This window comes from Notothenia coriiceps, unplaced genomic scaffold (genome assembly GCF_000735185.1).
Source record: "Notothenia coriiceps isolate Sejong01 unplaced genomic scaffold, NC01 NC01_scaffold00000493, whole genome shotgun sequence".
In the NCBI taxonomy this organism is placed as follows: domain Eukaryota; kingdom Metazoa; phylum Chordata; class Actinopteri; order Perciformes; family Nototheniidae; genus Notothenia; species Notothenia coriiceps.
Genome location: NW_011333194.1, coordinates 78,964 through 94,976, shown reverse-complemented (window position 1 = coordinate 94,976; position 16,013 = coordinate 78,964). Strand labels below are relative to the sequence as shown.

Here is a 16,013-nt window from a genome sequence, read left to right as displayed (position 1 = left end):
GTCCGAATAATTATAAATGTCGGGAATGTATTAGTAATTAAAAGACCCGAGTTATACACAGAACCGGCAAAAGCAACACTAGCGATTTAACGGGAAGAAATATTTTAGTGGCAAGGAAGTCGTCCTATGACATCACGTCCGATAAGTGTTCCGCCCGGCGCCCGGTCTACGCGGGTCTTGGTTGAGGGGCTCACCGGGTCGGAGGGCATCGGTTTAGGATGTGATCATGTCTGATACTTGCGTTGTGAGGCGCAACGTATCTTTGGGTGTTTGGTGCTTGGGCGTCGGTGCAAAAAACTTTCACGTAGTACAGAGAGAGTTGAGACCTTCGGCATTTGTCTTTGTTTTGCACAGTAGCTAGAACACCTCGGTCTACGCGCGTAAGGTTCAGTTCGACCTGTAAAAGCGCTGGCTGAACTCATGCCCAGCCTGTGACGTAAAACGGCTGCGAGGTGTTTGTGTAGTGTAGGGGCCGTGTTTTAGTGCCTACACCTACTGTCCTAAAGTAACGCTCCCTCTCCCTCTTGAAACGGCTCAGCTAACCTACTCTCCGCCAGCGGACGTCCGGACGTGAGAGTCCTTGTCGCAAGGCCACGCATCCGCCGTGCGCAGTCCTGTGGGAGCGTGACACGTCATGTCCTTCACGTGTCGTTTACTACCACTCGTTTCGGATCCTGGTAGATAATTAATACAGTTACTGTCCCTCGCACTAACAACTTTATCCCACAATCGGCCAGAACGACAAGTTACTTCTTACTTTTTGTGACATCTTAGTGGTTGGTGATTACCTTATTATATAAATAAGTGTCCGTGTCCGCTTTCAACAGCCCGTCATTTTCAGGGTTCTATCGACTACCGGTGTATGGACAAGGCGAAAGTCACAAAATGATTACATCTACAGTACTACCAACAGTGGTATTTATATTTGTACGCGATTACTTATCATACACACGGTACTAATGACGACACTCCCACACAAAGCTTTCGGCGAGATCACAAGCCACTGATCTTCTGCATGTCCAAGGTGGCCGAGCCGTGGTCCGCCCGGCAGCAACGCCAGCTTTTGTACATCTCTGAGTACACCACGGACATACGACACATCGCTGGCAAGGCTAACGTGGTCGCGGACTGCCTCTCCAGAGCGGTCATCGGAGCTGCGCAGCTGGGCCTCGATTACCTCCGCATGGGCGCTGACCAGGCCTCTGACCACGGGGTCCAGACCCTCAAGGCCTCGGTCACAGGATTACGCCTGGAGGAGGTCACGGTCGGTGACTCTGGCGCAAAGCTGTGGTGTGACGTCTCCACGGGCCAGCCTCGACCGCTGGTCCCTGCGGCCTGGCGCCGACCCGTTTTTGAGGCGGTTCACAATCTTTCCCACCCCGGTAGGAAGCCGTCCGTGAAGTTGTTGTCGCAGAAGTTCGTGTGGCAGGGGCTTAAGAAGGACGTGAGGTCCTGGGTCGACTCGTGCGTGGCCGCTAGTGTCTGTTGATCTCCAGATGAACAGCAGCATGAGAATAACCTGCCGAAAGTGCCGATGCTCCATGTCAGAGGCTCCGGTAGAAATTGCGGGATTTGTGTTTTTACCCCCTTAATGTCTGACCAATGGTTGAACAGCATTTCCGTGCACATGACTTGTGTTTAAAGTTTACTGTCCGTTTGAGTTTTGCCCGTGTGAAGTGTGAATGCATACCGAACCTTCTGAAAAATGAAACAATGTAACAAACTGTGGCCTGGTGCCCACCAGAGAAGCGGACTATTAGGTGTTCACACCTAATAGTCCGTTAGTTGGAGGTCTCATTTCCATTTAATTTGTTTATTATTATTTACTATGCCTATTTATATTTTCCCCCTAAACTGTTTGTCTGTTTACTTTAGAGTTGTTTTATGGAATGTGTTAATATCTGTCATATGATATTATGTTGTGTTTTAAGCATTTTCACTGATCAAAATGAATTATTTGTATTGCTTATCTACATCTAAGCTAAAGCTACATTAGTGCTGCAGTCTAGGGCCTAGGCTACACCATCAATTTGTTTGATGATTGTCAGTATTAAAAAAAAAAGTGTTGTTCCAAAGCTTAAAGGTGTTTCTGTTTGGTCTTAAATAAGTTTGAATAAATATTATCGTTTGACACATATCAGCCAACTTTGCTAGCCTGACTGTTTTTGGTGTAATGCTATGCTGGCCTGTTAGCATACGTTCCTTACCTCTTTAAACCGTTGTTGACAGCACTGCAGTCTTTATTAACAATTAAAAAATATATATTCAATTGAATAATTTTGAATGTTACAATAACATTAGTTTACGATAAAAACCACACACAACTTGTAAATTAGTTACTGCAACATATCTAGTAGGCCTACGTTTGCTACGTACGTTATCATTATAGTAACGCTAACGTTATGTCACATAAATCCCTACTTTAATTTGGTTTGTTTAACCCCATACAACTGTACTAATGTAGCCCTGAAACACGTAGGCTACTTTCTATGGGTAGGCATGTGACAGTCAGTAACAATTACGGAACATTAAGTGTGGTAATACTTTATAAATACAGTCTAAATTGTGAGAAATAGATTACTTTGGAGTAACGAGCCCCGCATAGAGCAGCGACCTGCTGCAGTTGTGTAAGGGCGCCGCTGGGTGAGTCTCTCCGCTGCTCCTCTCTCCACAGCTCCCTTTTCCTAAAGAAAAGAAGAGGAGAACTAGGTCCGGGGAGGAGGGCCGCCGCCATTATCGGAAAGCTGGCAGAAATAGCAGTTTCACACACGCAATCTGCCCATGAATTGACCAGGACATGAACAGTTTCTGTTGCAGTAGAAACATTATTTGAGACAATATACCACGGCGATTGCAACAAACTCACCGTTGTCTCGTGTGTGCGGCCGGCCCAGCATTATGTGGGAACAACAATGGACAGAATAATTATTGAAAAAGCAACGTGGTGAACCGAGAGGAAGACGGCTAAGCAGATTTGTATACGCCTGGATTTCGCTACAAGCAACCGCATTGCAAGAACAAATCGGATTGTTCTAGCATTCGAGATATTTATTTCTTCATTCCCCGTGTTTAATTGCAACGCAAAGAGTGATGTTGGTCAAGAGGATCCAGGCATGGGTAATGGATATTTAAATCTAAGTACGCCATCGCACAAGTTTTTGTTTAATCAGTATTATACGTGAATTGTGAGGACCCATAGTGTATTCTGCGGCTTTATACTTATGCACATCAGGCGGCGAGGGCTGCGGCAAGGGCTGGCCTGACAGATGCAGGAGGAGAAAGGGAGAAATGCGATGGTATGTACCCTACTCTCTATGCTATTCTTTATCGGCTATTTCGTCCAGAAGCTGTCGAGGGCTGCACCCTGCAGCCAGCTGGGTAAATAAATTCCCTTTAAACATTGTCGGTGTGGAGAAGGTAGGCTATCCCAAATTTCGGCTCTGCAATTTCATTATGTAGACAGGCCTGGCGTGGTCAGCTCCTCTGTGTGCACACTAAAGCCCATGTTAACTGGTAATCCTTCGCAACAAATATAACGTTACTAGATCTTATCTAAGTAAGTTGGATATGTAAATGCATTGGTTTAATGTGTGCTTTTAGTAAACTGTGTTTTTATTTCTGATAGACTGATCAGTGTGGTTGTTTTTCTTCGTAAATAACTTGTCTGCATTTTGGTATCCGGCCTAGCTCAGCTGAGCGGTGTAGTTGCTTTTGACCCTGCCGGAGCTGTTTGTTTCTAATATGTGGACACCTCATGTTACATGTTGTTCATTTCCCCATATTTTCATTTGTCATGATGTTTCACTCAAGTGAATAAAATCAGACAAAAGTTAAATTCTGCAATATGTCATGTTTGCCTTCTATTGAAATGTGAGCACATCATAAATGCATCAGTGCTATTATGATGGAGGCATTTATCAATGCTATGATAATAGAAGTTGGTCTATTAGCATTAAGTGTCCTAATGGGTTGAGCAAATTCAGTGTCTTTGGCAGTAATTGTTAATAAGTTCTTTATTCAGTCACCGATTTGTCTGTGGAGATTGGGCTGATAGCTGCTGTTTCAGTTAGGTTGACAGACTGAGGACTCTACATCATATTCATTTTCATGCTGTCACCCTACTCACTGATCAGCTGACATTGTCATTTAAAGAGCACCACTCCCAATATGTTTTTTGGTAGGATTAATTAGTATTCATTTTTCATGGATACACCTTGATAAGACTATGTCTGACATGTGTGTAATGACATATTTATTTTAGTTTTGTATGACATTAAATAAAGTACTTGGAGAATTTGGACTGTTGGTGAGACAGAATAGGTTTGTCACTTGCATCTCAGGGGGAATATGATGTCATTTTTTTTGTTACATGTTATATACTAAATAATTGGACTAAATATTCATCAGATTAATTCTACTTTGTTAATAAAATGTGTAAGTCAGTCACAATCAGCAACAAATCAGCCTAAAAATGTAATGACATTTGGAAAAATCTGTGTGTTTCCCCATTTGGAATTGAGTTTACTTGATGTTACAGTGCGAACCCTTATTGGAGATATTGACTGCTATCATCTTTATTATGATTTGGATGGTGACTAGATATGATGTCATAAACTACAATGTATTGATTTTGACAAATGTTTAAATTGAAACACATTCAAGGCCATAGTTGTGATCATGGACAATTCTCAGAGCACAGTAAAACGTTGAACCAGCATTAGTTCCCCTTAAATATTCTGCCTTACAATCACCACTGACAAGGTCCACTCCTTCCACATATGTTGGTATACAAAAAAAATGGGCACAAAATACAATAAAATGGTCCTCTCATCATTCTCAGATATAGGTTAAACTCGATTACTGTGAAGGGAAAATACCTTATGCAAGTTGACATTTTGCAATGGTTATGTGGAATATATCACGGTATAAACATAATACAAAATTGCAAAGACCATTATCACATGAATAAAGCATGTTTTAACATTATGTTTTTATTTTACCATAGTCCTAAGGTTTAGGGTCTGACCTTTTTTACCCATTTCAATTCAAAATGTTGTTCTGTTCATAACCCAGTTTGTCTGATTCTTTTTTTATTTCTGTTTTTTTACAGGATGTCACAGAAGAAGTGAATAAAAGAACCATCTGCTCATATCACTGCATGGCCCTTGTTTAAAGTTGAAGACCAGCAGAAGAAAGTGAAATCTGATCTCCTCTGTGGATCAGCAATTTTATGGACAAACATTCAAGTGAACTCCTTTATACAGTGCCTGTTTGTGGCAGGATGAGAGTCAGCAGGCTATGATGGCAAAAAAGCAAGATGCCCGGGCACCCATTTACAACCTCATTGTGGTAGGTTTGTCAGGAACTGAGAAAGAGAAAGGGCAATGTGGGGTTGGCAAATCCTGCTTTTGTAATAGGTATGTGCGGCCAAGCGCTGATGACTTCTACCTGGACCACACATCAGTGTTGAGCACCAGTGACTTTGGGGGTCGAGTGGTTAACAATGATCACTTTTTGTTTTGGGGCGAGGTATCCCGGGTTTTCGAAGAGGGGCCTGAGTGCAGGATGCACGTCGTTGAGCAAACTGAATTCATTGATGACCAGACATTTCAGCCACATCGTAGCACTGCTATGCAGCCCTATATCAAACGGGCAGCAGGAACCAAGCTGTCTTCAGCAGAGAAGCTCATGTACTTCTGTACAGATCAGCTGGGCCTGGAGCAAGACTTCGAGCAAAAACAAATGCCTGAGGGAAAGCTGCAGGTGGATGGCTTCCTGCTTTGTATGGATGTCAGCCGGGGCATGAACCGCAACTTTGATGACCAGCTGAAATTTGTCACAAATTTGTATGGTCATATTAGCAAGACTAAGAAGCCCATTGTGCTGGTCCTCACCAAATGTGATGAAGGAGTTGAACGTTACATCAAAGATGCACATACCTTTGGTATTACAAAAAAGAGTCTACCAGTAGTTGAGACATCTGCACGCTCAAATATAAATGTGGACCTTGCCTTCCTCACGTTGGTTCAGCTTATTGATAAGGGCAGGGGTAAACCCAAGATCATACCTTACTTTGAAGCCCTAAAGCTCCAGAGTCAGCAGATAGCTTCTGCAAAGGATCGCTATGAATGGCTTATCAACCGCATAGTCAAGAATCATAATGAAACCTGGTTAAACACCAGTCGTCGCATGAACACCTCCCCAGAGTTCAAAGAATATGTCTTCTTGGAGGGAACAGCTAAGTGCAAGAAGCTTTTCCAACAGCATGTCTACCGTCTGAAACAGGAGCACATTGAGAGGCGTCGCAAAATATACTTAAGCACTCTTCCTTTAGCACTTAGTTCTTTAGTGCCTGACCTTGATGAGATAGATCAGCTAAGCTGGTCTGGGGTACAGAAGGTCCTCGAGTCCAAGCAGCACTTTGCCCATTGGTTTGTTGTTCTGGAGGACTCACCATGGGAGGATACATCTCACATCGACAACATGGAAGATGAGAGAATCCCTTCAGACCTACTGGAGACAGGTGAAGCAGAGGACCTATTTAATGCCCACCTTGAACATCTGCGTAACGAGTGCAGGCGGGCAGAGATGAGGCTGCAGTTCAAACAAAAGTTGTCTTCCTCTCCCTTTGTCACACCTGGTAGGCCGTGGGAGGAGGCCCGCAGCTTTATCATGAATGAAGAGTTCTACCAGTGGCTCGAGGAGACAGAGTACTTGGAACTGTACAACCGCCATCAAAAGGAAATCATTGACCGTGCTAAAGAAGACTTCCAAGAGCTCCTACTGGAGTACTCTGAGCTTTTTTACGAGCTTGAGGTGGATGCCAAGCCAAGCAAGGAGAAGATGGGGGCAATTCAGGAGGTTTTGGGTGAAGAACAGAGGTTCAAGGCGCTTCAAAAACTTCCAGCTGAAAGAGATGCTCTGGTGTTGAAGCATATCCACTTTGTCTATCATCCTACAAAGGAGACCTGCCCTAGCAGTCCTCACTGCGGAGACTTTAAGATTGAACAACTTTTAGTTTCACGTTTCCCCACGTGTTACCCCTTTTTCGATGTGAAAGCTCACTTTGGGGACACCAAAGCTGATAGAATCAACCTTGTCATACTAGGGAAGGATGGACTGGCAAGAGAATTTGCCAATGAGATTAGAGCTCTCTGCACAAATGATGACTGGTACGTGTTGGATGGGAAGATGTATGAACTGACGCTGCGGCCGATTGAGGGAAATGTACGTCTTCCAGTAAATTCATTCAACACCCCCACTTTCACCCCTCACGGATGTCTGTGTCTGTACAACTCAAAAGAGTCCCTCTCCTATGTGATTGAAAGTCTTGAGAGACTTAGGGAATCAACTCTAGGACGAAGAGACAGCCTGCTAGCACAGTTGCCAACCTCACTGCTCTTAGTCACTAAAAGAGGTGTAGGATCATATGTGGAAATTGGTGGAGAAACTGCCTTACACCTAATAACACAGGGACAGCAGACTGCAAGGAGGTTGCAGTGTAGCTTTTTAGACCCTGCCTCCCCTGGTGTGGGCTATGGCCATAACGTCAATGAGTCCCAAATCAACCAGGTGCTGAGGGGCCTCCTGGATATTAGGAGGAGCACATCCTTTAGTAGCAGCTCCCCGCCCCTCCTCCCTGAGCCTCCAGGGCTCAGAGACTCCCCTCACCAGCCAGCGCAAGAGGCAGACCTTCGAATTGTCATGTGCCTAATGTGTGGGGACAACTATGACGTTGAGCAGCTCCTATCCCCTTTTCTGATGCATCAGCACTGCAGGCCCATGTCTAATTGTGGCACCTCTGTGCTGTTGGAGCAGACAGTTGGCGGACACAAGCTGGCGATAGAGCTCTCTCTGCTCTCATACCACGCCTCCTTCACTTTGCGCAAGAGCAGGTTAGTGCACGGCTACATTGCTGTGTACTCGGTCTCCCGAAAAGCCTCCCTGGAGACGCTTTGTGCATTCCTGTGTGAAGTTCAGGACATCATCCCGGTACAGCTGCTGGCAGTGGGAGATAGCCAGGCAGAGCTCACTGACAGCGACTACGCCTGTGAGCAGCAGATGCAGGGCGAGGAGCTAGCACATGAGATCGAGGGTCGCTTCAATAGTGTGGTTTGTGGATCCGGGGGGGTTGTGGGAGGTCTGCATAGGATAGAAATGTTCCATTCTTTTCTGATGGAGGTGGTAGAGAAACGCAACATCGTGGAGGCAACGCACATGTACGATAATGTGGCTGAAGCATGCACCAATGAAAACGTATACTCCCCACGCTGCAGTTCTCCCAGTCCCGTCACCATGTTCCTGGATTCAGAGGACGACGTAGAGCCTTCCCCGCCATACTACGATGGCACACTCACTTCTCATGGTGGGGGCTTCAACCTGCCTGACCTAGATTCCAGTGACATATCCGTCATCTCTGAAATCAGAGACTTTGAGAACAAACTCAACAACAAAATACCCCCACAAGTAAGAGTTAAACCAGGCGTCACCTTTGACTTCCGGAAAGTGAGCCGTAACCCGTATATGGATACAATGGGTCACCGTCGCTCTCTCCCCTCTGCGGTTACCTGGGTTCCTGGTGGTGATGTGGGCTACGATCCCTCAGACTACGCCGAACCCATCGACGCCGTTTCAAAACCCCGCCCCAGCAATGAAGAGATAATCTACTCAGTGCCACACGACAGCACACAAGGCAAAATCATCACCATCCGCAACTCCAATAGGATGCACTCCAACGGAAACGGCTCCGACAGCGAGGCAGACAGCAGCTCCCTGGAGCGAAGGAGGAAGTTCTCGGCAGCGGGGGTGAAGCCTCGTCTTTACCGCGACCGCTCCAAGAGGCTTGGCAAGTTCAGCAGCTTCCGCACAAGCTTCATAGGCAGCGACGATGAGATGGGAGCTCTTCCAAAGACCAAGGAGGATGATTTTGGGACCCTGAAAAGCGAAACTCTGACCGAGGAGACTGAAGACCCAAAAAAGAGGAACATTCTAAAGAGCCTGCGACGAACAGCCAAGGTGTGTATTAAGCCAACCTTTCTCTTTTAATCCTTCAAAAAAAGTAGCAAATTGTAATTTTATGTGCATTAACAGAAATTAAATTTGCATTACTTATTTTTTAAACTGTTTTTGTAAATGTTGTTCTATAGGTATGATGATAGCAGGTTTACAGATGGTATGAAATGTGTGGGGGGTCACTGTTAAGTGAGCATGTTTAATCTGTTTATAATGTGTTTGGGAGGGTCCACACATCAAGTTTGTGACTGAATTCAACAAGTGCCACTTAGAAACAAGATAATTATCCGTGTTCGAGACTCTAATGGAGTGCTCTGTCTTTCTTTTTTCTGCAGAAAACAAGAACAAAGCCCCGTCCAGCAATTCCCAAGCCCCCGGAGAGCACTTACTTTGGGGTCCCTCTAGTGAATGTGGTTTCCCCAGACAGACCCATCCCACTCTTCATCGAGAAGTGTGTCCGCTACATTGAGACCACAGGTGCGTTGTCTTTTACACGTGCTGCTGCTCTGCATGTGATGTGTGCAAAATCAGATTTAAGAAGGGACATTTATGAATTGTATTTCTTTACTGAGCGTAATAATTCTAATGTTCTTGATTAGATACCTTAGAATGATTATCGTTGACCACAATCTTATGTGAAAGTAATACATTGATTTATTCAGTTATCCCTGTAGGCGCTGCTAGTACTGTATGTTTCGTCATGTGTGTTTCCAAGGGGGCTAATGAAGTGTTTGTGCTTGTTTCCCACTGTGCCCCCCCCACGTCTCACTTATTTTTTTCTCTGCTGTGCTCTCTTTTCCTCAGGCCTGAATACAGAGGGGTTGTACCGAGTAAGCGGCAACAAGTCAGAGATGGAAGGCATGCAGAGGCAGTTTGAACAGGGTGAGCCCATCATCATACTTGTTTGACATGTAATTATGTGTCTGCCTAATCCAAACATAAACAGAGAGTTACTAAAGGAAAGTGTCATGCAGCTGAATGTTTGCTCCTGATGGCAGCTACTGCTTATTTCCTATGATCCTTCTAACACTCTCTTTCTCATCGTATAGACCACGGATTGGACCTGGTGGAGAAAGACTACGCCATAAACACTGTAGCTGGAGGCCTCAAAAGCTTCTTCTCTGAGCTGCCTGACCCCCTGGTGCCTTGTCCTCTGCAGGTGGACCTACTGGAGGCTTACAGTAAGCAAACACTGCTGGGCAGGGAGGGTCTTCACAAGAACATAAAAAAATGATTATTTCTTTAGGAGGGAGGGGAGGGTGCTGGGAAGGTTTTTGCAGATCTGTTTTGCTCTGCCTTAGTGTTCACAAGAATCATTTGCATGGTAGTACGGAGACATTCAAATGGCTGTGGGCAACGATGAGTATTAATGGTAGCTTCTCTGTGTGTGTGTGTGTGTGTGTGTGTGTGTGTGTGTGTGTGTGTGTGTGTGTGTGTGTGTGTGTGTGTGTGTGTGTGTGTGTGTGTGTGTGTGTGTGTGTGTGTGTGTGTGTGTGTGTGTGTGTGTGTGTGTGTGTGTGTGTGTGTGTGTGTGTGTGTGTGTGTAGAAATCAATGACCGAGAACAGAGGCTCTACACCATGAAGGATGTCCTGAGGAGGTTCCCCAGGGAGAATTATGATGTGTTCAAATATGTAGTGAGCCACTTGCACAAGTAAGACCACTGTTTAAATCACTGTGATGGATTTGTTTTCTAAGACTCCCATTTGTTTTTTTCAACATATGATGAGTAATTTGTGGTGTGTTTGTTTTTCTCCTCAGGGTGAGTCAGCTGCACCGGCTGAACTTGATGACCAGCGAGAACTTGTCCATCTGCTTCTGGCCCACCCTCATGCGGCCGGACTTCACCACTATGGACGCCCTGACGGCCACGCGCACCTACCAGACAATCATCGAGAGCTTCATCCACCAGTGTACATTCTTCTTCTACAACCAGCCCCTCCTCGATTCCCCCACGGGCCTTGCGGGCCTCCCCGCCTCCCCCACCACCACCCTCAGCTCTGCCTACTCTTGTTACCGCTCGTCTCCGCCCCACAACGCCGCACACTTCAGCCCCCTGCAGCAGTCTCCGCCCACCACCCCCCAGTCTCCCCTGCAGTCCCTGCTCCCTCCCCTCCACCAGCACCCCCACTCTCACCACTCCCCTGCCGAACAAGAGACGCTGTGAAAGACGCTGACGCCACATGTGCCCATGATGATGCTGGACCTTATCACCTATACACTAAAATTAAAAAATTAAAAAAAGAGAAGTGCACTTGCACACTACATCTTCCATCCTGGACAACTGAGGGCATGAAGAGAGGAGATGAGGAAGTGTACGAGAAACTTCCCTAACCTGCCATTTGTGTCCATATTCGTGTGCATCAGGGCGTGAGGCGGCCATTATCAGTGACTCCTCCTCTGAGCCCCCGTTCACCTGGAGTTTAACATCCGGTCAGAGGTGTCCGTCACAGCCTCTCATCTGTCTACAGCCTCCACTTATCCTATACTACCAAGAAATAGAAACCTTAAAGTCAAGCTGGAATAATTGATTTGTGGCCATCATGTTTTTATCCGTGTAAAACTGTTTTTTTGTTCATCCTGAAAGTACTGCCACTGGATTTTTAGACTGCTCCTCTGTAGGTCCTTTGGGCAGCAGTCTGAGGTCTACCTTCGGGTTTTCTCATCGGCTCTACTTGAGCGGTCAGCATGGGGAGGGAAAGGAAGTGAGGGGGGGATACACATCTAGGGATGCACTTTAATGATCACTGTTGTTTTTCCCCTCAAAAGGGTTTTTTGTTTTGTTGACATACTGTTTTCTTGTGTGTTTTTAATTTCACAGCTCAAACAGCCATACCCATTGCCTCTACAGAGCTCTGGTAGATCAAACTTTGTTTACATCAAACTAGTTTTTTGTATCCACAAACGTACCTGAAGCACTTTTTTGATAGTGTAGTATTAAATCTGAAGAAATGCCACGTTTTATTAATTGTCCATATTGTTTGTTTTTAGTGGCTGAATGTGGCATCGGTGCAGGCTTGTAAAACAGTCCTTTTTGTAAAAACGTACGTTCTCTTTAAGTGGATCCAGAAGTCCCATTTGAGGTTGATGAGAAATCTGAATTTACTCATAATCACCCAGCCATGTGAAAGAATCGTTTTCTTTCAGAGTTTGTCCTCTTTCTAGCTGTCGGTTGATCAGAGTGGACATTTAGGGAAGTTTGGTTTAATTACATCAATATAATATCAGAAGAATCTACCTGCTTTCAGTCAAGTGAAGGAGAACATTTTGCCATTTTTGAATGTGTAACCTAATTGTACCATAACACAACACAATTGCCATCTGGTGTCTATTGAAACCAAACGCTTGAAACATGATAGGATGCTGGACGTGTTGCTGTGGCTGTCTATCTAAAGCTCTTTGTACTCATCTAATATTAAGGACCTTCGACTCGGAAGGTTTAGTATTTTCAACGCACTGTTGCCGCTAGTCCTGCTACACAATACAACGACCAGTAGAAGTAAAAAAAAAAATGGTGGATGGGGAAACATTCAGGAGGAGAGAGTTCTGTCTTATTAAAAATGGACCACCAGACATTGAGGTTCTGTATGATCGTGGCGGTTCTTGGTTGCAACAATGTCAGAGTAGTTTGGCTTTGTAGTATTTGGGATCACCACCTACTGGTACTGTTGGGAATGCTGTTAGGAAGTCAGTCATTTCACGTGTTTTTGGGCTCTTCTCAAACCGCTCAGAGCTGTAACATTAAGACCGGCACTTTCCCCACTATAACACGACTCCCGGGAGTATATAATCTTACCACTTCTGACACAACCTTTGGCAAAATGTGCTGTTCAATGAGCAAAAAGTGAGTGCATACTACTCTATAATGGTTGTTTATTTGTATGTTGGGGAACACCACCCGTTAGTCAATGGTAGAAAACATTTCTAGTGTGTATTTCAATGATTGAAAGTCCACTTTTACAATTTTTGTGAATGGTTCAAGGCCACTTAAGTTTAGTGCATGATTTAAAAAAAAAAAAAAGAAAAAACACAAAGGGAGAAGGATGAAAGCCTCTCCCGGTTTTAAAACATGAAAATTAGTGCGAGAACAAAAACAAAATGCGGAAGTGAAATAGCTGAAACGTGAAAAGTTTATGTACTGTGCACCAAGAGCAAACCATGGAATTTGTCTGACTGAGACCAGTGTTTGAAGATGAAGGCCTTATGTGAACTGTATAATAGTTAATAAATTAAATCTTGTAAAATTGTCCTAAGCTTCCTTGTGTCTTTCATTGAGCCTTTTGAACAAACCCACAGATATCTCAATCCATTCATTCTGCATTTTCATTCCGTACTTCATTTGTAAAAATACATTGTCTGATTCTAATTTACAAAGCCACATGCTAGCAGTTAGATCAATATTGTCACATCAAAGGAGCCTGGGGAAATCAAGAATAAAAAGCATATAATTTGGCTGTGCAAAAATGTCAGTATTTTATAAAATAGGAGGGGTGGGCTCATGACAGATTCTCAAAAGCCCCTGCTGCACCATGCTGTCATCTGACAAAATATCACACAGGCTATTATTATCCACAGTTCTCACTAGTAGTTAAAATACTGATTGACAACTTGTTAAACAATGTATAAATGCTACTTAAAGATAGGGTCCAAGCTAAATTAATATAATTGTTTAAAGCTCTAAATGAAGCATATTAAAGAAGCTTGATTCTACACAACACATCGTACCTGCGGAAAGACCTCTGCCACCGTGCAGGTGACTCTGAAAAACATCAATTATTTACAGCATATCCTTCATGAGTGACTGCACAGTTTTAGTAGAACACACACACGAACACACACACACAAACACACGCACACAAACACACACAGTATCTGTTGACCCATGCAGAGCGACTGGACAGTGGAATGCTATGGCGTCCTCTTGTGGTTGAATAGAGTTACAGTAGGGAGAAGAGGTGGGCGTCTGCATGTCACGTGATACCCTGGTTATCATGTTACATTTGATTAAAAAGTAGTATCAGTCACTAATTGACATGAAATACCTATGTTGACACGATTTGCTATTATACAGTCTATTTCCTGCACAATTCCACAGATAAAATCGCACATCTGACTGAAAAGTTCAATATGTCTACTGTACATGTATGTTTTTTGTATATAGGTTAATTTGAGGAACTCTGCAGCCTGAGATTATAAATGCTGTGCTTTCTGGGAAAGATGTGATTGAGCACATTCTGAGGAATTGATTTTTGGATGTTTCCTAAAGATATATGCCTACAATTCACTGAATGAGGCCTATCACACGGTTTGAGTGTAATTATCCTTTTCATTGCTATTGGCACATTAAGCGCTTACAAGAGTAAATCAATTCCTGACCTGAATGTGCTCTCTGTGAACTGCAGCACTGAGGCCTGTCACTACCTCGCTCCACTGCTGAGTGATAGGCTGTTCACAATTGTTATTAATATGAATATTGTTCAATCTATAACCTGATTATTCTACAGGCTATGTGGTTCTTTCATGTGTTCCCCATGTGTCCCATAGTTATTCAGTTCACTTTAAAACAAAGAAAAAGTAATAATTTCAGTTATTTGAAACACAAGAGATGTATTTGGGCAACTCATCCCCCCTTTATAATCCCACATTTCCAGTTTTGTTGCTCATTTATGGTGCTACTGTACCCCATGCTGTTTTTGTAATCCCAAATAGCTACCCCATTAAGTCCTTGTAACTAAATATGTGTATAAGTACTGGTACACCAAGTGACACTATACATTGGGAATATGCTGTTTCACTTTAGCTATTTGTACTTGTACACATCAGGACCTTACACACGGTAAATACACAATCTGTGTCTACAGTGTATGTACTTATCTGCAGATTGTTTAAAGGTGCATTTTCCAACTTATCTGTCATTAGGAGAACAAATGCAACAGTATAAGGACTTCTGTGTATGTGAAGAAGCCTTTTTCAGAGTCTGAACAAAACAACATAATCATCAGGGAAAGTGTAGTTTTTGCCGGATACTTAAAATACACAACAGAAAGCCTTTGTTACAAAGTGTTGGTGTGGAGTTTTTAACGACATGGCAGTTATTGAGGCATTAATGTTGTAATGCTAAATTGCTGGTGCACCCTAAAGTCAATATAAATGACACATTTACACTATCCATTGTTACATTTGCTTTCATTGGATTCACACTTTCATCATGCTTTGGCCAATTTCATACTGGATATCTATTTATATGTTCATATGATGTAAATATTAAGCTGAGCATCAACATCAGATAATGTTCTCCATGTACAGTATAGCACTTCCCCCATCTCATGTCATGGGCCTTTGCTAATTAAAAACAAATGCCAATAAAAACATTTCAGATTCAAACAAACCTGTTGAGAATGACAGAAGCCGTGACGTATGAAAGATAGCTTTATTGCACAAGGTGTTAGAATGATCTTTTTAGTTTTTGCTTTCTTTTCATAGAAAATGTACTTTTGAACACAAGCAATTGCTATAACAAGCAACTCAAACAAATGTTTGGGATACCCTCAACATTATTTTTTTGTTTGTTTTGTTTTTCATACGTTTTTTCCTTCAGTTTTTCCCTTTTAGCAAGCATGCAATGATTTTTTGAGGATGAACAAAATACAAAATAATGAGAATAAAAAAAGTAAATAGGACAAATGACGACATCAAACAACCTTTAAAAAAAGAATAAAAATCGAAACAAATTAGTATCAAAAACATAAAGGGAAAGAAAAATGTTGTTTTTGTGCCCATTTCAGAAGTAAAATATTTTTATTTTTGATACTATTTCAATTTTGAAAGTGGGGCATTCGACCCTGATGTGTCCCCTGATTTATTCTGACGAAAATAGCTCTTCATACAAAACTGTGTTTTATGTACAAGACTTAATCTATAAACAACACTGACAGGTGGAGATGATGGATCTAGTATGTTTAGGGTTGTGAACTTTAACCTTTAATTTATCTGAGCGGGGGG

The 16,013-nt window shown here is 43.3% G+C and overlaps 1 protein-coding gene across 3 annotated transcripts; it reads left to right on the top strand.

Moving 5' to 3' along the window:
• Positions 1-2,682: 2,682 nt before the first annotated feature.
• Positions 2,683-13,260, top strand: arhgap35b (Rho GTPase activating protein 35b). 3 transcript variants are annotated; one of them, XM_010781552.1, is made up of 7 exons: positions 2,683-3,296; positions 5,111-9,015; positions 9,348-9,489; positions 9,817-9,894; positions 10,062-10,193; positions 10,560-10,665; positions 10,773-13,260. In XM_010781552.1, the coding sequence occupies exons 2-7, from the start codon at positions 5,299-5,301 to the stop codon at positions 11,176-11,178; spliced, it is 4,581 nt and encodes a 1,526-aa protein (XP_010779854.1). In that variant the 5' UTR covers positions 2,683-3,296; positions 5,111-5,298; the 3' UTR covers positions 11,179-13,260. The 3 variants fall into 3 exon arrangements, with proteins under 3 accessions (XP_010779854.1, XP_010779861.1, XP_010779869.1); XM_010781559.1 differs by having other exon boundaries at positions 2,683-3,300; XM_010781567.1 differs by lacking the exon at positions 2,683-3,296 and adding an exon at positions 3,375-3,417.
• The last annotated feature ends 2,753 nt before the right edge of the window (positions 13,261-16,013 follow it).

Excerpts from the sequence above, each read along its gene's own strand:
- arhgap35b (XM_010781552.1), top strand. The coding sequence starts at position 5,299 with ATGATGGCAAAAAAGCAAGATGCCCGGGCACCCATTTACAACCTCATT. Across the intron at positions 9,490-9,816 it reads CCGCTACATTGAGACCACAG|GCCTGAATACAGAGGGGTTG; the intron begins GTGCGTTGTCTT and ends TCTTTTCCTCAG. Across the intron at positions 10,666-10,772 it reads GTAGTGAGCCACTTGCACAA|GGTGAGTCAGCTGCACCGGC; the intron begins GTAAGACCACTG and ends TTTTCTCCTCAG.